This window comes from Leucoraja erinacea, chromosome 4 (assembly GCF_028641065.1).
Source record: "Leucoraja erinacea ecotype New England chromosome 4, Leri_hhj_1, whole genome shotgun sequence".
Classification (NCBI taxonomy): domain Eukaryota; kingdom Metazoa; phylum Chordata; class Chondrichthyes; order Rajiformes; family Rajidae; genus Leucoraja; species Leucoraja erinaceus.
In genome coordinates, this window is record NC_073380.1 from 56,357,101 (window position 1) to 56,383,034 (window position 25,934).

Consider the following 25,934-nt stretch of genomic DNA (forward strand, 5'->3'; position numbering starts at 1 on the left):
CTAAGTGGGACAGGGGCATTAGATAGTAATCTGCCTTCCTGTTTTTGCTACCAAAGTGGATAACCTCACATTTATCCGCATTAAACTTCATCTGCCATGCCTCTGCCCACTCCCCCAACCTGTCCAAGTCACCCTGCATTCTCATAGCATCCTCCTCACAGTGCACACTGCCACCTAGCTTTGTGTCATCTGCAAATTTGCTAGTGTTACTTTGAATCCCTTCATCCAAATCATTGATGTATATTGTAAATTGCTGCAGTCCCAGCACCGAGCCTTGAGGTACCCCACTAGTCACTGCCTGCCATTCTGAAAGAGACCCGTTAATCCCTACTCTTTGTTTCCTGTCTGCCAAACACTCTATCCATGTCAGCACTCTACCCCCAATACCATGTGCCCTAATTTTTCCCACTCATCTCCTATGTGGGATCTTATCAAATACTTTCTGAAAGTCCAGATACACTACATCCACTGGCTCTCCCTTGTCCATTTTCCTAGTTACAGCCTAAAAAAATTCCAGAAGATTAGTCAAGCATGATTTTGCCTTCATAAATCCATGCTGACTCGGACCGATCCTGTTACTGCTATCCAATTGTGCTGCTATCTCATCTTTTATAATTGACTCCAGCATCTTCCCCACCACCGATGTCAGGCTAACTGATCTATAATTCCCCTGTTTTTTCTCTCCCGCCTTTCTTAAAAAGTGGGATAACATTAGCAACCCTCCAATCCACAGGAACTGATGCTGAGTCTATAGAACATTGGAAAATTATCACCAATGCATCCACGATTTCTAGAGCCACTTCCTCACGTACCCTGGGATGCAGACCATCAGACCCTGGGGATTTGTCAACCTTCAATCCCATCAGTCTATCCAACACCATTTCCTGCCTAATGTGGATTTCCTTCAGTTCCTCCGTCACCCCAGATCCTATGGCCACTACTATATCAGGAAGCTTGTTTTCAAAACCAGTAAAAGGAGAGTGTACATATTATAAAATAATGATAACTCTAATTAGTTTGTCCATCAGCAAATTAATTAATACTTGGGTAGGAAGGAACTGCAGATGCTGATTTAAACCAGAGCTTGTTTTCAACTTCTTCCAGCTTGTTTCCAACTTCTTTCATCATTGCTTCCAAGCCGCAGAATCTTTTATCCAGTTTATCACTCAGTTTCACTATTGCTTCTAAAGTACTGGGATCAGATGCCATGCCTTCACCACGATCTTTTCTTGGAGAATCTTTCTTTCCTCTTGTCTCCATCCTTTGTTTGGTTGAAATGTATAAAAGTGTTATCAACACTTTTAAAAAGAGTTATTCCGTGTCTTGAAATCAAGTAATATTGAAAGTGTGGTAAGAAAGGGTTAAAAGTTAGGGAGCAAGCAATATGCAACCTTACTACATGCTGCCACTAGAGAGACTCCGGATAAATGATTTCTGCCTGGCAAGTATTTATTATCCATGTCCATTATCTCTTAAACATCTTTTGATTTGATTGTAGAGCATTCAGTGAAGTGAAAGAGGAAATTTAAATCGTAAATCTACTCTAAAGAATATCCATATCTGGGAAATGGAGGAATTTCTCATATTCATATTAACACAGGAACAGTAGATATAGAAACTCAAAGATGAAATATTGTCCCCCTTATTGAAAAAAATCTGGGTATTTGAGCATTATGAATCATTGGAGCATGTTCCAAGACAGGAAACCCATCAATATAGATTTTAATATCTATTCTAAATGTTATCTGGATCTTCTTTATCTAGCTGGTTTGTCGAGATTTGAAGAATTTACTGGATTTTGCTTAATCTTAGGTGCAACAATATCTTTTTCCTCAAAACCAGTAAAAGGAGAGTGTGCATATCATAAAATTATGATAACTCTAATTAGTTTGTCCAGCAGAAAATTAATTAATACTTGGGTAGGAAGGAAATGCAGATGCTGATATAAATCTGAGATAGACAAAAAAAGCTGGAGTAACTCAGTCGGCCAGGCAGCATCTCTGGAGAGAAGAAATGGGTGACTTTCCGGGTCGAGACCCTTCTTCAGACTGGTTAGGTATAAGGGAAACGAGAGACATAGACAATGATGCAGAGAGATAAAGAACAAGGAATGAAAGATATGCAAAAAAATAACGATGATAAAGGAACCAGGTCAATGTTAATTGTTTGTTGGGTGAAAACGAGAAGCTAGTGCGACTTGGTTGGGGGAGGGATAGAGAGAAAGGGGGAATGCCTGGGTTGCCTGAAGTTAGAGAAATCAATATACATACCACTGGGCTGTAAGCTGCCCAAGCAAATATGAGATGCTGTTCCTCCAATTTGTGTTTAGCCTCACTCTGACAATGGAGGAGACCGAGGACAGAAAGGTTTGTGTGGGGATGGGAAGGAGCCGTTTAGCAATCGGGAGATCAGGTAGGTTCAGGCAGACTGAGAGAAGGTGTTTTCATCGAAACGACCGCCCAGTCTGCATTTGGTCTTGCCGATGTGTAAGAGTCCATATCTGGAACAACGGATACAGTAGATGAGGTTGGAGGAGGTGCAAGTGAACCTCTGCCTAACCTGAAAGGACAGTCGGGGTTCCTGGACAGAGTTGAGGGAGGAGGTATTGGGACAGGTGTTGCATCTTCTGCGGTTGCAGGGGAAGGTACCTGGGGAGGGGGTGGTTTGGGTGGCAAGGGAATTAATACTTGGGGATGAATCACAAGCATTTCCCATAAACTATTTCAAATTTATTTAGTTTAGTTTAGAGATGCAGCATGGCACCAGGCCCTTCGGCCCACCGGGTCCACGCTAATCAATGGTCACTCATACCCTAGCTCTATCCAACACACTAGGGACAATTTACAGAGACCAATTAACCTACAATCCTACATGTTTTTGGAATGTGGGAGGAAACTGGACCACCCGGAGGAAATCCACACGGGAGCACATACAAACTCCGTACCGACAGCACCCGTAGTCAAGATCGAACCCGTGTCTCAGGTGATGTAGGCAGCAACTCTACCACTGTGCCATCCCAATTAGATTGGTGTTTGAATAAAAACAACGATGTATGAAACTGTGCGGTAATTGTGATTATTAAAGTTGCAGCTTACTTGTGCAATAGTATCGTAGTTAGCGCAAACTAAACAGAGCCCGACAAGCATTTTCCTAAAAGAAACTCAGTTTAAACCGTCAGTGACCCATTTAATTTAGTAATCACGTGTCACTGTCGGATTAGAAAGAAAATTATTTTTACTTTGCCTCTGTGGAAGAGCTGGGCATAGCAATCGCTATGTGTGAGGCCATAGATCCCAATGCCTTAATTTGGAAATGATTTTATTTGTAATATATTTTCTCATGGAAAGTTTACCAAACATCGATTGCTCTTTGCGCAAACTCTATTTTCATTTTCCTTCCCTCGCTCCCAATTTTTTTGATCTGTCTGCTGGACTGGAAGTTGATACTTGCAGGTTGCTAGATATTACTTTATGGTTCTGTTCAGGCTCAAATTCTGACTAACTTTTACATCATAATCAGCATATAAATCTTGTAAGATATACACAGTCGTGCTTGGTGTGTGAATGTTAATGGTACCATAGCCAGTTGGTGTGTGGAAGAGATCCTTCATTTGAGGAGCGATTTGTTTCGAGACAGACATTAAGTTTTAGTTTCAGCTCATTTTTCTTTGGTGCAGATTATGGAAAAAAAAACAATAACAGCATCTTACGAAATTTTGATTGGATGTTTTGACGTCTTATGAAAATAAATTTTCTGAAAGACTAGTTGATTGTTTCTTATGTAAGACAGTTCAAAGCAGCTCGGTCGAACTTCTGTTTATAATCATGGAAACATTGTCAGGTAGGGAACTGCTTTCTTGCACCAGTGTAACAAATCTTGGAAAATAAGCCTTCACTATCGTGGCAGTTTTGTTCACATGCACATGTTTGTTAAAGCTGGTTAAGCCACCGTTGATCACACAGCAAGAACCACAGAAATAAAGTCTCTAAGCTTGCCATTGCTATAGCAGGTCATCAATAATCAGTGAACGTCACTGAGATTAATGCTTCCTTTAACACGAGCATTTAAGGGAAATCTATTTCAAAAATCTCAGGATTAAAGGAACAAATGTAAATGCAGAGAAGTGATTCATGGTGTGTTGTATGATTTTTAAAATACTTTGCAAGTCACTACGACATGCTTCCACTTGCTGAATTGTTACGGTAAAGATAAGGGCAGCACAGCGGTAGAACTGTTGCCTCACAGTACCAGAGACCCAGGTTTGATCCAGACCTGTCTATGTGGAGTTCGCACGGTCTCCCTGTGACAGCAAAGGTTTCCTCCCACATCATAAAGACGTGCAGGTTTGTATGTTAATTGGCTTCTGTAAAAAAATTGTAAAATGCCCCTAGTGTATGGGATAGTGCTTGTGTATGGGGTGAGTGCAGGTCGGCGTTAAATTGGTGAGCCGATAGGCCTGTTTTCATGGTTTATCTCGAAAGTCTAAATTCCAAAGACGTGAGATTGTAGACTTCTGTAAATTGCCCCAAATGTGCAGAGAGTGGATGCAAAAGTCAGACAACATAGAACTAGTTTGAAAGGTTTATTGACAATCGGCATGGACACGGTGGGCCGAAGGGCCTGTTTCCATGCTGTACCTCTAAACAAAACTAAACTAAAACAATATAAATGTAATAATAATTAAAATAAATGATTAATTATCTTTGACATGATGGCTCAATTGATAATGATCTTGCCTCTGCCTTTATGTCTCTTTCCAGAGACAGAAGTACTAAATTGTTGGATAAGATGTTAAATCAAGGAACCACCCAGTGCCTTAGGTGGCTGTATAAAGTAAGCTCTTTTGAGGAGGATAAGGGAACTTCCAACTGTTCTGACCAATATCAATCCCTCAAGTAATCGATAAAACAAATTGAAGACACAAGAGACTGGAAGACACAAGAAGACACAATGATGCTGGAACCATGTGCAAAAAACATAGTGCAGGAGGAACTCAGCGGATCAGGCAGCATCTGAGGAGGGAATGGACTGGCAACCTAAATTAAAATAATGTAAATTGATCTGCTCATTTCCTAGTGCAAATTTCCTTGTTTAGAACAGATGATGGGCTGTAAAATGCTTTAGAGATATTGAAATGACACATCGTGCTACATCAGTTCTCCTTTGTTGAACCTGGAGATGTAATGAGCATTAAAGTTAATTAATCTGTAACTATTTTCCTCTCAATTCCTAAAATTTCCTGCATACTGAATAAATATCTTTTTATTTCTCTTCCCATTCTCCTCCAATGATTTCTGTGTTCAGAGATGTGGTTTAATTGTGGCTGTTTAAGGAAACTGACACGTATAATTATTTTGTTGTACAGCTGTAGAAAAAGTTCTTAAAGAATAAATATTTTCACAGGGTGATTCAGTTCAAATGGTTGATGAGAGCCCTTTCTCCGACTCTTCCACCTTGGAGCAGAAAACGAGCAATATTGGTGGGACCACTGGATGTATCAGTTTATGGATGCAGTGGATGCTACCCAAAGTGACAGTCAAATTGTTTGCTCATGAAGCTGGATTGAATGGCACAGGTGAGAAATTTTTCCTCTCCAATTATTAATTTAAGCCACTCATCCAGCCATTCATTATTTAGAATTCAGATTATTACTATTTCCTCACTAATTTAGGTTTAAATTGAGAATATAATTTCCCTGAGATGGGTAATAACAAATCAGTGAATTTTTGCTCTTTGAATGATTTCCTTTCTTGTTGACTTTGGATTGCAATTCCCAAAATAAGTTATGTGTTGCAGTGAAAAGGGATTTTGCTCAGGTTCTTGATAGCACTTGTGTCCAATCTCCTAAAGAGAATGTCTCGACAAATCTTTGATTTAATCATGATTTCTTCTGAAAGTATATTTCAGGAAATCTATGGATGAGAAATTTGTAGTTTTATTTTAATTGAAGAGGGTGCAAATATATTCTCTCTTTCTTTCCTTCTGCCTGTCCCGCGGAGTTACTCCAGCATTTTGTGTCTATCTTCGATGCAAATATATTTACTGTGTGGAGAACACTTGATGTTTTGACTTGCCATAAAGACATGGAATCGTGTAGGATGAAAGGACTAGTTGGACAAACAACATGCACCTCATTCATGATAGTTAGAGTATCTTCATTAAGTAGGGACACGAGGAACTGCAGATGCTGGAATCTTGTGTAGAACACAAAAGAGCTGGAGTAACTCAGTAACTGGCAGAAACTCCGGAGGTCATACAGTAGATAGGCACCGTGTCAGGTCAGGTCAGGTTCATCCTGAAGAAGAAACCTAACCCAAAATTTTACCTATCCATGTCCTTGAGGTGCTACCTGACCCGCAGAATTACTCTAGCACTTTATTTAGTTTAGTTTAGAGGTACAGCGTGGAAACAGGCCCTTCGGCCCACCGAGTCAGCGCCGACCAGCGATCCTCGCACACTAACACTATCTTACAAACACTAGGGACAATTTACAATTTTACCAAAGCCAATTAACCTACAAGCCTGCACGCCTTTGGAGTGCAGTAGGAAACCGGAAAACCTGGAGAAAACCCACAAGATCATGGGTAGAATGTACAAACTCCATACAGACAGCACCAGTGGTCAGGATCGAACCCGGGTCTCTGGCGCTGTAAGGCTGCAACTCTATCGCTGTGACACTGTGCTGCCCCAGTGTGTTCTATCTTTACTAGGTACTTCCTTCCTCCCTCAATTAATCACAACTATGTAACATCCTGGGAAATAGAATATCTAAGACATAGAATGATGTTCTGTAAAATTTTCTTATCCCCCCCATTCTATCAAAATAACATAATCCATGTGGTATTTATATGGCTTCATAATGTTTCAAACAATTCTGTACTGTCAAATTACCCTGACAGTCCATATTATAGTATAGACACAAGGTGCTGGAGTAATTCAACGAGTCAGACAGCATCTCTGGAGAAAATGGATGTGACATTTCAAATCGGGACCCTTCAGACCCAATCTGAAATGTCACCTGTCCATTTTCTCCAGTTACTTCAGCATTTTGTGTCTATCTTTGGTATAAACCAGCATCTGCAGTTCCTCTTTATTGCATATCTGAGTATATTTCTTAATAATATTTGAAAATCAACACTTTTCAGAAGAACCGTTGTGAATTGCAGAGATCAAAAGATCAAATTTGGAGAGTGAGATCACAAATTTTATTTGTTGAATAAGAGTGCAATGAATTTTGGACTGTTGCATTTTGTTGAAATGGCACTTGGGAGACTTGTTGGACACTGAGTTTGAATTATAAAACTAAACTGCTCTTTCTTTTGCTGGATAACTTGTAACGCACTGACAGAATGATCAATTTCTTCATAAATAAATGTCTGTGATTATACCTGTAGAGATCTGTGTCGTGGGAGAACTTGAAGACCTGAGTGCTTCAGTAGATATTCAAGATGTTTACACTAAACTGAAATGCAAAGTGGGCAGCTTCAATATTGATCACTACAAGAACAGGTAATTTCATGACAGTTTCTCAGTCAAGACAGGTCATGATTAGTTAATTGAAGAAGTCCGTCTGTGTTTCTGTCAGATGCTTGAATATATATCGTGAGGTTGCAATATCAAACTGCAATGAAGGCCGAGTTTAATGTCCAGTGCTTTGTAAGAGACAAGGAACCGCAGATTAGTTTAGTTTAGTTTAGAAATACAGCGTGGAAACAGGCCCTTTGGCCCACTGAGTCCGCACCAACCAGCGATCCCCATACATTAAGACTATCCTCCACAAACTGGGGACCATTTTTTACATTTTACATGGCAATTAACCAACAAACCTGTACATTTCTGGAGTGCGGGAGGAAACCGAAGATCTCTGAGAAAACCTCGCGGTCACAGGGAGAACGTACAAACTCCGTACAGACAGCACCCATGGCCAGGATGGTAGCTGGGTCTCTGGTGCTGTGAGCGCTGTAAGGCAACAACTCTACTGCTGCGCTACCATGCTGCCTTTCCAGATGCTGGAAACTTGAGCAAAACGCAAAGTGCTGGAGTAATTCAGACAGTAGCATCTGTGGAGGGAATGGATAGGTGACGCTTCGGGTCTGACCCAAAACAGTGCCTATCTATCCATACCCTCCACAGATACTGTGTGTAAGAAGGAACTGCAGATGCTGGCCTATTACAAAAGATAGACACAAAATGCTGGAGTAACTCAGCGGGTCAGACAGCATCTCTGGAGAAAAGTAACGTTTCTTAAGACTGAAGAAGGGTTACGACCTGAAACATTATCTATTCCTTTACTACAGAGATACTGTCCGACCCGCTGAGTTACTCAAGCATATTGTGTCTATCTTCCACAGATACTGCCTGACCTGTTGAGTTACTTTAGCACTTTGTGTTATGTTCGTGCGATTTGTATCGGGCAAAATTTGCAGATAGATGTGTGACAGTGCCCCTCTACCAATGAACTGAGAACTTTGGCCTTGCAGCCTTTGGTACAGCAAAGCCTGGTACCTATTTCTACGCTGTATCTCTGAACTAAATTAAACTAAACTAAACTAAGCTCCACAACAATTTTTGATAGTGATTTGTATGTAAATTTTTGATGGCCCACCTTCCTTTTCAAGTTTGTCCATTTATGGGATGAATCTTGCAAATTCTGTGATTTCATCACACAGGTACCATGGCCTGGTTTCAATCGTCTCACCCAGTTTTGCTTTCCACCATTTATGTAAACCTAACTCACCAAGGTTTATAAAGTGAATCACAGGCTATAAACATCCATATTGAGAAGTATTTAGATATAAAATGATTAAGGAATGATTTATTATTGCAAAGGCTGCTTTGTAATTTGTTTCCATTGCAATCTTTTTTGAGATTTCTCAGTGTATCAGTAAAATTGAAAGAAAAATGTGAGGATGTTGTTTTTAATCTTTTGCATTCAATTTGAAATGGAGATACGAGATAAGACCCGTTTATAGTTTGCGAGTTGTGTTTCTGAACAGATCAACATCCTACTCCACTCGTGATTCATATCTTCAGTTGGTTACTTAAGGAAGACTAAATATTATTGTAAAATAAAAGATGAGAGAATGATACAGATGAAATAAGAAAGCAAAGTGAGAGAGAATCATAGCTAACTGTTGAAATAGTTTTCTGTCTTGCACGATAGGACTTTAAGGTTGATACTTTTAATTAAACAATAATTCTCTTTTGAGGCTGGGCATCAAAGGTTACGGGGAGAAGGCAGGAGAATGGGGTTGAGATGGAAAAGCCACGATTGAATGACGGAGTAGACTTGATGGGCCGAAGGGCCTAATACTGCTACTATGTCTTATGAAAGTCTGAGGGTTACATTGGCCGTGATCTTTGAGCATCAAGGTATTTAGAGCCTTCGAAAATTTGATAAAAGTTCACCGTGCTAAAATATGGGAGCGTATCAGCGAACCTCAAAAATGCAATAGAATGTCAAAATCAGAGATGCGATTTAATTCTTCATTTTTAGTTCACTGAAATGGCACTTTGAATATAATTTACGTGATATCGTTTGCTCTTAATATTCATATCATTAATATACCATAGGCCTAAAATGACAATGAGTTCAAATCACATCATGGTAGGAGGGGGATGAAAATTTGGTAAATTAAATAAATCTGGAATGAAAAATTGGTGTCAGTAATGATGATTGAAGGCTATTAATCATGTTCTTAAACTTCATTCCATATAAATATCTGAGATGTTTATAATGAAATGTTGTCTTGTGATAGTCATTAAGACATGTCATAATTATGTGTGAGGTTAATTAACCTGTGCTTATTATTTTTAAGAATGTTCTCTAATTTACCACTAACTACCAGAGCAGTGTTGTAGATGACTTGAAGTCTGATGATCTGAATTGGACAATTTTTCCTTTGTTCATATAGATCAGGTTCCCTAAAATGTATGGGTCAAAAACACTTGTTATGATGCGGGCAGGCATCAAGCTGATGTACCTTGTACAATTCAAAGCTATTTTGAGTTGAGTTAATGCAACAGCCTGCTACTAAGAAAAAATAATTTGTCATGCATTCCCATATTAATAGATTATCATCTTAAACAAAAATAAGCATCCAACTGTTATCTAATTTCCACTGGCAAGGCTGTTTCTGGTGCATATGACACTCTTGACTCTCGTAACCAGGTGGGCAAAGTGCCTAGCTAGGTCCTTTGTGTAAGATAGTGCCTGGTGCAAGTGGCAGACCCATGATCCAGTCAGTCGTTGGAGTATGGCACAGAAAATAATTAACACATTTCTTCAAACTCATATGAATGGGTGAGGTGTTAAATAAAAAAAGGCTGTTGTGGTATTCAAATACCAAAAAGACAGAAAAGATTTTGGAAACTCGGCAGGTCAGACAGCCTCAGTTGAGAGAGAAACAGAGGTAACACTTCAGGTTGATGACTTTTTATACATTAATCATTGACGTATTGAAAATCCATTAACCTGAAATGTTACTTATATTTCTCTATGCAGATGCTACCTGACCAGCTAAATATTGCAAGAATTCCCTGTATTTCAGATTGTCGTCATCTGAAGTTTTTTTGCTTTTTAATTGTTGCCTGGGTTTCAACAACTAAGTTACAGAGAAAGGTTGAATAAGTTAGGTGTTTATTCTCTGGAGCGCAGAAGGTTAAGGGGGGACTTGATAGAGGTCTTTAAAATGATGAGAGGGATAGACAGAGTTGATGTGGACAAGCTTTTCCCTTTGAGAATAGGGAAGATTCAAACAAGAGGACATGACTTCAGAATTAAGGGACAGAAGTTTAGGGGTAACATGAGGGGGAACTTCTTTACTCAGAGAGTGGTAGCGGTGTGGAATGAGCTTCCAGTGGAAGTGGTGGAGGCAGGTTCGATGGTATCATTTAAAAATAAATTGGATAGGCATATGGATGAGAAGGGAATGGAGGGTTATGGTATGAGTGCAGGCAGGTGGGACTAAGGGAAAATAATTGTTCGGCACGGACTTGTAGGGCCGAGATGGCCTGTTTCCGTGCTGTAATTGTTATATGGTTATATGGTTAATGTAAAAGTATCGGTTTCTTAAAAATCCCATTTTCTAAGGTTAGTTAAAAAAGCAAGTTAAGAAAATAAGAGTCTGCAAATATCTCCATTATTTCTCAGATATAAAATGTAGAGTCTGCCTGCCAAGGTGCTTTTCAGTAAATTTTAAATTCAGATTTTGAGATTCACCTTGCCAGTTTTCTTTTTAGTATAATTCTATTTTTTAATGTTTTATTTCAAACTCGTGTTTCCCTCCACAGCCCTCAACATGTTACAACAAAACATTGTTTTACACTTGTACTTTTCCCTTTTCACATTCTGCACTATCTGGGTGGCACAGTGGCGCCACTAATGGAGTCCTGCCTCACAGCGCCCGGGACCTGGGTTCATTCCTGACCTCAGATATTGTATGTGTGGAATTTGGGACTGTGAGGTTTTCCTGCCAAAAGCTTGCAGATTAGTAGATTAATTGGTCACTGCAAATTCCTTGTAGTGTTTAGGTGAGTGGTAGAATCTGAGTGGTGTTAAGAAGAATGTTGGGTTAGTGCAACATGAGAGATTGAGTGCCGACTCGATGGACTGTAGGGTCTGTTTTTTGTGCTGTATCACTCTACAACTATCCTGCCCTTACCAACCAACTCAATGGACAAACCCAAATGGATTCTACAACAAACAATAATATGTTTTTTTTAATGACACAATAGATTTATGGGATATGGAATATGGGTATGGGGAGAAGGCAGGCACGGGTTATTGATAGGGGACAATAAGCCATGATCACAATGAATGGCGGTGCTGGCTCGAAGGGCCGAATGGCCTCCTCCTGCACCTATTTTCTATGTTTCTATTTCAATGGGGTTATCATTGGCTTTGCATTTTTCTGTCCCAATGATCAGATTATGAGTGCTTTGTTTATCTTAGGCATTGTAAGTGTTATATGGGCAGATTCCATTTTTAGTGTGGATTAAAGAAAATACTATGTAGAATTAAGAAAAATAAAGTCAAAAATACCGTAAGAGTTCAAGTGGGGTTTGAATTATATCTGTACAGGTCGCCTAGGATTCCGGTCTCATCCCATTTGGGCCATTTCATTTTGAATCCCCACATGCAGCTGAACAATGCACAAGAATCTCATGAAATGTTCTTGCAGAATAGACAACATTTATTTCCAGTGATATCGGTGAAGTGTTAACCAATCCACAAATATATTGCTGCTTCATAAATGATGATAAGTATTACTGAATGGAATTTCAAATTTGTTTATTGAGCTTAATGATGATTCTTTCTCCCTGTGTTTAGTTAATACTGGGTGCATGTATTTTCAGTGTAGTTTATATTTTATGTAAGTCACTCTAAATCACCAGACTGCTTAGACTAGACAAGGCAGGAATTGTGTTTTCCAGGCCAGATGAAGGCTGGCACACAGGACAGTTTGATGGACTCCTTCTACAATGCAAAGAAAAACCTGGGGTGAGACTCTCATCGTGAATAACTCACTGCAGACTTCTCAATGCTTCAAACTGAATGATAAATATCTTGCAAATTCTAAGGCAGAATGTGAAGACAATGGTTACAAGTACTAATCTGTTCAGCAGAATTTCACAGTTTGACACGTCACTTTGCAAGCTTCATGCAGCCTCTTCTTTCATATGTGAAATGATCCAGGAAATATGCTGTTCAGCAAATTGTTTTCTTTACTGCAATAGAGTCGTAGAGTTTTACAAGATGGAAACAGGCCCTTCGGCCTGACTCATCTACACCAGCCCCATTTGCCAATGTTTGGCCCAGATCCCTCTAAACCTTTCCATTCCATATATCTGTCCAAGTGTCTTTTAAATGCTGTTATATTATCTGACCCAACTACCTCCCTTGGCAGCTCATCCCATATGCCCACCGCCCTCTGGGTGAAAAAGTTGTCCCTCTGGTTTCTATTAAATCTTACCCTTCCTACCGTAAACCCATGTCCTCTGGATCTTGGTTCCCCTACTCTGGATAAGAGACAATACATTCATCCTATCCATTCCATGAAGACAACGTACAATCTGATTTAATCCTTAGTTTAACGAGAGAACGCCGATTTCTTAATACAATAGGTCCTCAAAGATAAGTAAACAAATATCCAGAACGTTTCATACTTGTCTTTCAAATATAGTTTCCTGATTTCAATTTAGTAAGAAATTTCCTCCATTTTGTCCTCCTTAATGATCTCTTCAGGAGCATTTGAGATTCCCAGTCTAATCTATCCATACAATGGCAGTTTGAATTTCAAACTAATATGTTTTCCTTTTAAATCTATTTTTTATTGGTGAAAACTAAACCTCTTCAATATCAGAATTACTTTTTAAAATTGCAAGAAAAAATGGCAAGCATAATTCTGAACAGATGGCTACCACTCTCATCTGTAAGACTTTCCTCTCATAAATAAAAGGTATTATTCATAATAATTCAAAGAATTATATAAATACGTTCATACATTTTCTTTAAAGCACTTTCTTCTTTACGACAAAATGAAAGAATAACAGAGGTTGAAATAATTACTTGAGTGTATGTCAGATATACGCCATTCTAAAAAGACTGCGTTTTGTGAAGGCAATGGTATTAGTTCTTGTAACCGTGTTTTCTCATTTCTGATGCTGCTTACTGCTTAGATTCCAAATCAAACAGGTTTAATTTTCTACTTTCTGCTGAATTTAATTACGAACATTAGACCAGAAGGAAGTCTGTAAGTTTATCTTCATGGTTTCCCTTTGTTATGTGTCCCCAATTGAATAATTAATGCAAAATTAAAACGTTAAAACAGTAATTGTTTTGGTACTTAATTCCTTCCAAACTCCTTACCTTTTGTAAGTGTAATATTTTGGAAATTTAATTGGTCAAAGTTTGCTTAATAAAAAACTTTTAACTGATGATCTCCCCAGCCCTTCAAATGACATGTGGATAAAGTGGCTTATCCACTTATTACTTGATCTTGGAAACACATAACATGGGATCACCTGGATGGCTTTATCTCCAGCTGCCTTCAACTGTTATAACCTTCAGTATAATCAACACAATCTTTAAATTTTTTTTTGCTTATGGCCTTTTTTATTGCTTTTACCCCTCCCCACTACTGTCTCTTTTCTCTCTCCTGTCCATCACCTCAAGCCTCGGGGAAGGCCCGTGGTCTCTGGGGCATTTCGGAGGTGTCGTACTTTCTTGTACTGACAAGCTGAACAGACGCACCTTGTTGATCCGACCCCTCAGCAAGCAAGATCCTTTCAGTCATTTCTCTGGCTTCTTTCCTCCTGTAAGGAATAAGTTAAATTACTATTACTGCTTTAATTAAATCTAACCTTTAATCTATATAAATTTATTGCAATGCATGTGTGAAATCTTCAATTTGTGATCAATCTTTCAATTATTTCCTTGTGTAGCACCACTTCCTTTTTTTTAATGCACAAGGCATTAAATATAACCAGGCAGTTTCGACAACGATTATAAAAAGGTATTATTCCTTCAAATGTCACAACAGTGCTGGAGAGTTTCTGAAATTAGTCGGCTCCTTCATCGATTTGGCCCTTGCAAGCAGGTTTGCGACTTCACCCTTGTGCTCAGTGGAGTAAGAGAAGTGAGCACAAGGTGCAGTTAGTCACTTTAATGGAACAATTATATATGTGGAGCTGTATATTCCCAGACTTGTTTAAAACGAAACACTTGGAACAGGTGTAAAAGTAATTTTAAAACAATGAATCTTTGTCAGCAAGCAGTATTTGCAAGTGGAAACTAGTAATGAAAACCATTAAAATAGTTTTTCACTCGAAGTAAACCTGGGCTTCAATTACAGTATTGTGTGTTTTAGTTTAAAAGTAGGGCCCTCCTAGTGTTACACAAGGAAGTAATTTGCTTGTAAGAGACTTTGAAAATGGCTACTTTCATTTTTATATATTTATTGCAGATGGTCATGCTTTCAGCTTAAAATGAATGACTTTAAAACTGTCTTAAGAAGCATGGTTACTATAAAGTAACTTTTCTCTGTTTTATTTGGCATAAATATCCGCTACCCATTATTGATTTGTGGTGTATACTTTGTGATCATGCAGATGGCAGCCAAACTTTTGGAAGGCTCCCACCAGCAGCACGGATTTCTTTCCCTCACCTACACCAGGGCGGTAACGCGAAACGTCAGGCACAAGTTAACGTCGAGGTCGGAGCGGGCTTCGCGGAGCTTGCACAGGCTGTCGGAAGGCGTGGTGGACAGTTCTCCCCAGTACCTTCACGAGATCCTCCTCAGTGCCCAGCCTTTCGACGTTGTGCTCTCCTTCCCACTGATTCACAAGGTGGCCGGCATATTCCAAGCTAAGTTGCCGAAGAACCCAAGGGGAAAGAGGAAATCAACGGGGCAACCCATGAGGGCACATACCTTGACATCGCGAGACCTGCCGCTTATGTACATCAACACAAGTGTTATCCGAGTTTTCTTTCCCAAAGGGGAGCATGAGCAGCATGAAGGAGGTAATCTATTGAACATTGTTAACAAAATGGTTCCTAGCTCCTCATTGAATCTGGTTTACACCGCACCTAGAATATTGTTTGAGTTCTGGTGAAGGAGTCATACACCTCTGAAATAGCCCCCTTTGGCAGTCTGAAGAAGGGTGTCGAGCCGAAACGTCACCTATCCATGTTTTCCAGAGATGCTGCCTGAGCCGCTGAGTTACTCCAGCATTTTGTGTCTCTTTGGTCCAACGAGATTCCAGCATCTGCCATCTGCCCACATCTAATCTTGTCCCATTTGCTTATGTTTGTCTCATATCTCTCCAAATCGTAGACTACACATGGGTTGGGGAAATTTTGGGTCAGGCTCTTTCTTCAGCCTGTTCAGTTCAGTTTCAACCTGAAACGTTACCTATCTATGTTATCCAGAGATGCTGTCTGACCTGCTGAGTTACTCCAGCACTTAGTGCCCCTCTAAACCTTTCCTATCCATGTACTTATCCAAATATTTTTTTATAGATTTACTGAAGGCAACTGCACAAGTACGGGTGCATCATTTTTGTGAAATAAAATGCCTTATCTAAGATGAATAGGGAGTTGTGGGTTAGTTTATAACTTTCACCCTATTTGTCCCATACAATTTTGCATTCTATTTAATCAGTCAATTATTCAAATGTTATCAATTGTCAAATGTTATCAATTGTCACACTTATTCCTTCGTCTTCATGGCTTGGTTTTTGCTCTGTGCCTTTCAAAATCATGTCAAATCAATTTAATTTACCACTGGTGGACTCCAATCAAGTTGTAGAAACATCTGAAGCATAATCAATGGAAACAGGATGAACCTAAACTCAATTTTGAGTGTCATAGCAGGGTGTGAATACTTATGTAAATGTGATATTTCAGTTATTTATTTTTAATTACTTTGCAAAATTTTCTGAATACCTGTTTTTGCTTCTTCATTCTGGTGTATTGTGTGTAGATTGATGATAATAAAAAAATAATTGAATCCATTTTAAAGTAAGGCTGTAACGTCACAAAATCTGGAAAAAGTGAAGGGGTCTGAATACTTTCTGAATGCACTATAGACCAAACGCAGGCAGATGGGACGTGTAGATGGACATGTTGGTCGGCATGGGCAAGTTGGGCCGAAGTGCATGTTTCCATGCTATATTACTCTATGACTGAGATAAACGGATAGGTCATTCCTCCTTCTTCCCGCTCCCATCCAGCAGAAGATACATAAGCCTGAAAGTACACACCACCAGACTTAGGAACAGCTTCTTTCCCCATGTTATTAGGCTTCTGAACAGTCATTCCATAAGCTAGGGTAATGTCCGATTCACCTCTACCCCATTGTGAACATTGGACTTTGTCTATGGAGCAGATGGGCTACAATGCCGAAAATATATTCTGCACTTGGTAACTTCCCCTTTGCTCTATCTATTGTATTTGAGTTTGATTTGATTGTATTTATGTATGATATATCTGATTGGATAGTAGACACAATAAAGCTTTTTACTGTACCTCAGTTCATGTGGCAATAATAAACCTCAACCTAAACCGAAGGGCTTTAGTGGAATGTGAGCTAAATACACGAAAATGCAACTTGCTTGGAATGCCAACTTAGCCACCATGGGCAGGAAGGGCCAATGGCCTGCTGTATAACTCTATGACTCTATGATTTATGTTTGACTTACCTCAAACTAGGATATTTCATTGTTTAGGAAAGAACTGCAGTTGCTGGTTTACAACAAAGATAGACACAAGAAGCTAAGGTCACTCAGCGGGTCAGGCAGCATCTCTAGTGAAAAGGAACAGGTGACATTTTGTGTCGAGACTTCTTCAGACTGAGCGCCAGGGGAGAGGGAAACTGGAGATATGACAAAGAACAAACTAAGGTACCAACAAACAAAGGTTCTTTGCACCTTTTCTTATCTCTAGTTTCTCTGTCCCCAGACTATCAGTCTGAAGAAGGGTCTCAACGCAAAATGTCACTTATTACTTTTCACCAAAGATGCTGCTTGACCGCTGAGTTTTGTGCCAATTATAGGATAGTTCTTTAACTGTTCAATAACACAAATGGAATGCCTTGATGGAGAATGTTCTTCCTATGTATTTAGCATCCAGGCCATAACCTGGATTATTTATTATTATAATAAATTATTTATTTATTTAGTTATGTTAAAAGTGTGTTTTTTTGTGTTTTTTGGTGTTTTTATGTGGGGGAAGAGGGCACGGTTTACCGTACTTAGCCGCTTCCTGAGGACGCGACTATTATTCGAGTCGCGTCCTCCCCCCCCCCCCCCCCAGCGGCCTACCTACCTGGATTGGCGCGGCCTTTCCTGCCGGGATCGACCGGAGCTCCAGCAGCGGCGGGACAGTGCTGGAACATCGCGGGGCTGGTGATGCCTTACCGGGGGTTGCCGTCTGGAGCCCGGAGTGCTGGACCTGCTGCACCGACATCATGGAGCTGCGGTTTGCAGAGCTCCCAACGCGGGCGGCGCTGACTAACAACGCGGGGTCCTGCGACTCTGCCCAGCTCGGCCTGTGGACTCAGGAGCTGCAGACTCCGGCAGCGGGAGGCGGCTGATCAGAAGGTCCGGGCCGCTGAGGAGGAGGATGCTCACCGTCGGGGTTCGGCGTCAGCGTTCCACCAGCCCGGCGTGAGGGCCTGAACATCGGGCCACCCGGGGCGGCGACTGCGGGTGCTCGGAAGGCCCCGACCACGGATGGACACAGAGGGGAGGCTGGCTGGACTATGGTGCCGTCCTCACCTGGGTGCCATTTATGTTATGTTGTGTCGTGGACTTTCTGTGTTTGTGCTTTTGTTAAATTTTTAATTCAATTTCAATTTTATTTTTAATATGTTTTATTATTTATTTATTATTTATTTTTATTATTTTTCTTGTGATTTTTTTTTAACGATACTGCCTGTACGGGAAATTCATTTCGTTGTCTCAAAGTGAGGCAACGACAATAAAATTTGAATACAAGAATACAATACAATACAAGATAACCTACATGTTTTACTTCAGTAAGTTTAAATTAAATTGGAACTTACAACCTGGTAATGTGCATTTCACAATTTGAATTGCAGGAGTTGCAGAGACTAAAGAGGATACTTTGGTTGTTAAAATTGGTTCAGTATCCATGGCTCCACAAGCTGATAACCCGCTCGGAAGGACAGTTCTGAGGAAAGACGTTTACCAGTAAGTAAATCCATCCAGAAAAGCTGCCTGAAAATCTTTTGAATGTATTTTGAACTCTCCCCTTAATGTCATTACCAGAAGCATCATTATTATTTTGCTGCAATCTAGCTTAACGGGGAGTTTTTTTTATTGTATTCCTCTCATGAGTACAAAATCATGAGAGGAATGTATCGGGTAGACACACAGAATCTCTTACCCAGAGTAGGGGAATCGAGAACCAGAGGACATAGGTTTAAGATGAGGGGGGAATGATTTAATAGAACCTGAGGGGTACCTTTTTCACGCAATTTTGTGTACGGAACGAGCTGCCGGAGGAGATATCACAATGTTTATGAATCATTTACATGGATAGGTAAGACAGGTAGATGGATAGGGCAAGTTTAGAGGGAAATGGGGCAAACGCAGGCAGGTACGATTAGTGTAGATGGGACATGTTGGCTGGTGTGGACAATTTGGGCCAATGGGCATTTGACCACGCTGTAATACTCTATGACTCAAAATAAAAAAGTGTCATGTCCATTATTAATGGGAGGCAAACTTGGCACAAATTCATGTTGAGGTCATGTTGGCTGCAAATATGAAAGAAAGAACTTCGAAGATGAAGCTTTTTGACACAACTTAATCTCTGTAAACCTTCCCAGGATATGTAAAACATACTAAATCATGTAGATTGTGGAACTAGGCAGATATTAGTCATGTGAAAGATTGTTAATTCTCCTTTGGCATCACTACACAAACAAAAAGCATCAGCTCGAGCTAGTTGTGAGAAAAATGAATTGAGTGAGGTGAGTTCAGTAGGTTTGAGACACAAGGAACTGCAGATGCAAGGTTTACGAAAAACAAAGACACAGTGCTGGAGTAACTCATTGGGTCAGGCATACTCTGTGGAGAACATGGATTGATGATGTATTGTATCCCAACACCCATCAGCCTATTGGACACTACAGACTCCCAACTGAACTCTGAACTACAAACTAGGGACTTAGAGATTAGATATAATTTAGTTTGGAGATCCAGCGTACAAACATGCCCTTCGGCCCACCGCATCTGTGCTGACCAGCGATCCCCACACACGAGGGACAATTTACAATTAAATCAGGGCAATTACCCTTCAAACCTGTATGTCTTTGGAGTATGGTTGGAAACCGTAACAACCGGCAAAAACACACGTTTTCTCTTAACACTATATAGTATTTTTTTTATTTATTGAACTTTTTTTGGTTGTTTACTATGTTATCTATTGAGTACTGAGTTTTAAACCTGTTGTGCTGCTGCGAGTAAGAATTTCATTGTTCAGTTTTGGTGCAATTGATTATTACGCACTCTGGATACTTGAGTTACTCTAGCATTTTGTGTCTTCTTCAGTAAATTTTGTTAGCTCTCTCATTGTTATGTAGATTTTCTTGTTCTTCTTAAGCCCTTTGCTCCTCTAGGGAGCTTAGGCCATTGACAAATGTCCTCCACCTCACTCGGTTGTTGGCAGTTCTTTCGAGATCTCCCCAGTTGAACCTACTCTCAGACATTTCTTATTCTGTATGTAGATCAGATGACACAAATGTTTTGACTTTAGACTTCATAGATAGAGCACAGAAACAGGCCCTTCGCCCCACCGAGTTCCCGTCTACCAGCGATCACTCCGTACACTTGCACTATCCAACACACTAGGGATGATTGACAATTTTTTTTACCAAAGCCAATTAACCAACAAACCTGTACATCTTTGGAGTGTGGGAGGAAACTGGAGTACTCTGAGAAAACCCACGCGATCACAGCGAAAATGTACAATCAGACAGGTTGTCAGCATCGAACTGGGGTATCTGGCGCTTAAAGGCAGCATCTCCACCGCTGCACCACTGTGCCGCCCTGCATCACTGTAAGGTGTTAAACGCTTGCCCCAGGTAAGTAAGTAAGTAAGTAAGGAAGGAAGTAAGTTTATTGGCCAAGTATTCACATACAAGGAATTGCCTTGGTGTTCTGCCCACAAGTAACAACATGACATACAGCGACAGTTACGAATGACTCAGAAAACGCTAAACATTAATAACAATGACATTAATGATAAAACACCATTGATCAAGCATGTGAACCAACAAAATACCAGATCAAAGATTTTTGGCTGTTGAGTAGAGCAACTACTCTTGGATAAAAACAGTTTTTATGTCTGGCTGTGGCAGCTTTGACAATCCGGAGTCGCCTTCCAGAGGGAAGTGATTCAAAGAGTTTGTGGCCAGGGTGAGAGGGGTCAGAGATGATCTTGCCCGCTCGCTTCCTGGCCCTTGCAGTGTACAGTTCATCAATGGAGGGAAGGTTGCAGCCAATAATCTTCTCTGCTGATCGGACGATTCGCTGCAGCCTCCAGGTGTCGTGCTTGGTGGCTGAGCCAAACCAGACCATGATGGAGAAGGTGAGAACAGACTCTACGATGGCCGTGTAGAATTGGACCATCATTACCTGTGACAGATTGTGCTTCCTCAGCTGCCGCAGGAAGTACATCCTCTGTTGTGCCTTTTTGACTGTGGAGTTGATGGTAGCCCCCAACTTAAGGTCCTTGGAGATGATGTTTCCCAGGAACTTAAAAGACTCCACAGATGTGACTGTGGTGTTGTTGATGGTGAGTGGAGTAAGGGGAGGGGGAACTCAACTAAAGTCTACAATCAATTACACTGTCTTAAGATCATTGAGCTCTAGGTTGTTGCTACGGCACCAGGAAGCCAGCTGTGACACTTCCTGTCTGTAGGCAGATTCCTCCCCATCCTGGATCAGTCCAATCAGGGTTGTATCGTCCGCAAACTTGAGAAGCTTGACAGAGGTGTCTGTGGAGGTGCAGTTGTTGGTGTAGAGAGAGGAGAGGAGAGAGTATGCAGCCTTGCGGTGCTCCTATGCTGAGCATTTGTGGGTCCGAGATGTGCTTTCCCAGCCTCCCATGTTGCTTCCTGTCTGTCAGGAAGTCGGTGATCCACCGACAGAGGAGTTCAGGCACAGTCAACTCGGAAAGTTTGTAGTGTAGTAGCTCTTGCACAATGGTGTTGAATGCAGAGCTAAAATCAACAACCAGGATCCTCACATAGGTCCCCTGGTGGTCTAGGTGCTGTAGGATGAAGTGCAGGCCCAGGTTGACTGCATCATCCACAGATCTATTGGCCCGATATGCAAACTGCAGAGGGTCCAGCAGGGAGTTTGTGATATTTTTCAGCTTGGCCAGCACAAGCCTCTCGAGTGTCTTCATGTCTATAGAGGTCAGTGTGACAGGCCTGTAGTCATTAAGACAAGTAATCCTTGCGTTTTTGGGTGCTGGGACAGTAGTGGAGACTTTGAAGCAGGCAGGGACAGTACATGTTTGCTGGGACAGGTTAAAAATGTCTATAGATCGGTGCCAGCTGTTTGGCACAGAGCGTAAGAGTAGAGGGGGAAACATTGTCAGGTCCAGGACACTTCCGGCTCTTTTGTCCTCTGAAAATCCCCTCCACCTCTATTTTTATTGTTATGTTGGAGGTTATGTTGTGCAGCACAGCGGGTGTGGGTGATTGGATGTGAAGTGGTGATTGGAGGGGGGTGGGTGTAGAAGGGCCCAGTCTTTGCAGACTGATGTCAGGCTGTTAGTGGGGGTGAAGTGTTGGTTGGGGTGGGAAATGTGTCCAGTCTTTTCATACTGTAGTCTTGCCTTAAGTAGGTATGAAGTGGTGAATGGGAAGGAGAGGGTGCAGGGTCCATTCTTTGTGGACTGGGGTCTGGCTGTGTTGGTTGGGGAGGGGGGGAGGGGGTACAAGGGTTACGTTTCTGATTTGCAAACCTGCAGTAAAACTCATTTAGGTCCAAATTGTCCAAAGAGCGGGGGACTTTCTTCTTGTAGCTGGTAATTTCTTGCCTTCCAAACTGAAGAAGAGTCACTCGCTGAGAACTTGCTCCTCAACATCTCAGAGTACCTTTCCTTGGCAGCTCTGATTCCTCTTCTCAGCTTGTACTTGGCCTGCCTTTAGAGGTCTGCATCCCCACTCCTGTAGGCCTCCTCTTTAGACCGTCAGAGCTGTCTGAGTTCTGCAGTGAACCAGGGCTTGGTGTTGTTGAACCATGTCCGGGTCTTAGTTGGAATGCAACTGTCCTCGCAAAAGCTGACATATGATGATACAGTGTCCGTATACTCATCGAGGCTTGTGGTGGCTTCCCTGAACACATTCCAATCCGTGCAGTCAAAGCAGGATTGTAGGTTCTCAATGCCCTCGCTTGTCCACCTTTTCGTTGTTCGGACCACAGGCTTAGCAGCTTTTAGTTTCTACCTGTAGGTCGGAATAAGGTGAACTATGCAATGATCAGAGAGACCCAGACCCGCCCAGGGAACAGAGCGATATGCGTTCTTGATTGACGTGTAACAGTGATCACTCCCCTCTGGTGGGGCAGGTAACATGAAGTCTGTATTTTGGAAGGTCACGGCTGAGGTTAGCTTTGTTAAAGTCCCCCAAAACAATGACCATGGAGGCAGGGAAGTCACTCTCTACTCTCATTACCTGGTCAGCGAGTTGCATGTGTGCCTCACGTACACAAGCTTGGGGGGGAATGTAAACTCCAGCGAGAATAAAGGAGTTAAATTCCCTCGGAGAGTAGAAGGGTTTACAGTTTATAAAGAGGGATTCCAGGTTGGGAGTGCAGAAGTTTGACAGTACCATGATGTCGCTGCACCAGTCTTGGTTGGTATAGAAGCATATTCCACCGCCTCTTGATTTCCCTGCTGCCTCCACTTCTCTGTGAAGTTGGAAGCCAGCCAGTTGCAGTGCGCTGTCCGGGGTCAACTCACAAAGCCAGGTTTCGGTGAAACACAGGGCAGCAGGTAATTCAGAATTGCTAACGAAATACCAGAAAAAAGCCAGCTGAAAGCTTCAATATATGTCATGTTTTTAATGTTAATAAATAGAAATAGTTCTGTGATTTAAGAAGCATTTGAAATAGTAGATCAAAAAACATACAGTATGGTCTTACCATATGACTGTACAGCAGACACATCAGGCTAATGCTGAGCATGAGTAGATGCAACCAAAATGAAATAAAATCCTATTTAATAGAAAGACTTTTATGAAACAAATCTCTTTAGTGTATTGTATTATGGAGTAACGGCAATAATATAATAACAAATCCTACTTCAAATCTAATCAGTTAAGTTGAGTTTTATACTATTGGCTTAGTCTCAGGGAAGTGTTGAACATTATATATTGTGCACACCAGCAGTCAAAGCGATTTATGATATAGTGATGTGTAATGTCTCATTCAAAAGTTTTCCAAGAATTGTATGTATTGGCTTAATGTGCTAAGTTCTTCTACTATTTTGATGGCTTAATAGGCATACCTCATGTTCTCTATGCTTCTTAATAGTTTTTATCAGTTGTCAAAACAAATGTTTAATTCTAATAAAATCTTGTACATAGTTAGCAGATTTTGATTCTAATATACAGTGATGACATGGCACCGAGAGGTTTTAGAGGAATGTTATTGAGTCATAGAGTTATACAGCAGAGAAACCGCCCTTCGGTCCTAGATGTCCCATCTAAGCTGGTCCCATTTGCCTGCATTTGGCCCATATCCCACTGAGCCTTTCCTATCCATGTACCTGTCCAAGTATCTGTTAAATGTGTCTTATAAATCTATACCTGCCTCAACCATCTTATCTGACAGATTAGTTTAGTTTATTGTCACATGTGCCGAGGTACATTGAAAAGGTGTTTTTTGTTGTATGCTAACCAGTCAATGGAAAGACTATACATGATTGCAATCAAGCCTTCCACAGTGTACAGATACAGGGAATAATGTTCAGTGCAAGATAGAGTCCAGTAAAGTACGATTAAAGATAATCTGAGGGTCTCCTATCACGTAGATCGTAGGTCAGGATGGCTCTCTAGTTGGTGATAAATGGTTCAGTTGCCTGATGACAGCTGGGGAGAAATTGTTCCTGAATCTGGAGGTGCTCGTTTTCACATTTCTGTACTTCTTGCCTGATGGGAGATGGGAGAACAGGGAGTGACTGGGGTGAGACTGAGTCTTTGACTGAGCTGGTGGCCATGCCGTGGCAGTGTTCCATATACCCACCACCCTCTGAGTGAAAAGGTGATCCCTCAGGTTTATATTACCAAATTTTATAATAAGATTATAGGTTAGGTGACCCAAAAGCTTGATCAGCGATATAAATTTTAAAAGGTATTTAAAACGAGAGGGATGAGGTTGGTGTCCAGAAAATGTTGGTAACTGTACCTGTTTGCAGCGGAACCATGTTACATCCTTTAGTCATAGAGCTGTATCTGAAGATCATTCCATTGAAGTCAATTTATTTTTAGGCAGTGCTTGTTTTGGAAGGGCTTACAATGATGAGAAGCTAGGTAGTTAAAGGACCAGTTAGCATTGATGGTTAGCATGGCCATGGAGTGATTTTCATCTACAGAATGTTACATGCCACTGGTACATGGATAGGACAGGGTCTAGAGGGCTATGGGCCAAAAGCAGGCAGGTGGGACTTGTTATGAAAGGACTAAAGGGCCTGTTTCCACGCTGTATGACTCTATGACTATGACTGTTTGTGTCTTCTCAAAACTGCCAGTTGCTTTGGAAATTGTTTCATAAAACACATCTTTTGTCTCCTGGAAGAAATCATATTCCTGGAAGTTCCCTGTGGAATCCAATCTCCATTTTTAACGCCCCAATCAGACCACCCATCAACCTGCTGAAAACAAGGGAGTACAATCTCAGTGCATCCAGACTGCTCTTATAACTTAAACTGTTTACTCTGTGAGCCTCATGCCAATGAGGAATTTCATTACGCCCTAGTTTATATGCCAATAAACTAATCTGAATCTAAATTCAGTGGTGTAAGACAGCAGCTCCACAATGCCATCTCGAGGACATTTCGGGATGGGCAGTAAATTCTGGCCGGCCCTTAATGCCCACATCTTGAAAAAGGAATTCACAAAATTGTTAGCTCCTGTGAGATGATGAATTCTAATCCCATCATTTGCCTGCAGAGAGAAATAGTGCTTGAACTGCATTCCAGGCGTGCAAATCAGTTAAATGCCAATTAAATGGACCAATTTGCAGCACTGTGCTCCCCCTCTCTCCTGCCCCAAGGCTGTCCTTTTGTAAACAGAGTAGAAGCAGAAGCTCGGGACACCATTGAATCGTTACAGTAGTTCACTTTAGCATTGCACACCAACATTTATTTTTTCTTTCTTTAATGTAAAGGAATT

General features: G+C 41.0%; 1 protein-coding gene across 6 annotated transcripts in view; it reads left to right on the top strand.

Annotated features, from left to right (window-relative positions):
• LOC129696443 (intermembrane lipid transfer protein VPS13B-like) overlaps window positions 1–25,934 on the top strand; it is an 811,841-nt gene that overhangs the window by 531,723 nt on the left and 254,184 nt on the right. For 5 of the 6 annotated variants that reach the window (XM_055634334.1, XM_055634333.1, XM_055634338.1 and 2 more), the window contains exons 26-30: window positions 5,404–5,575; window positions 7,395–7,509; window positions 14,177–14,318; window positions 15,112–15,523; window positions 18,603–18,714. In XM_055634334.1, coding sequence (XP_055490309.1) covers window positions 5,404–5,575; window positions 7,395–7,509; window positions 14,177–14,318; window positions 15,112–15,523; window positions 18,603–18,714 — 953 coding nt within the window. Of the gene's footprint in view, window positions 1–5,403; window positions 5,576–7,394; window positions 7,510–12,435; window positions 12,503–14,176; window positions 14,319–15,111; window positions 15,524–18,602; window positions 18,715–25,934 lie in introns of all 6 variants that reach the window. The other variant, XM_055634339.1, reaches the window with a different exon arrangement.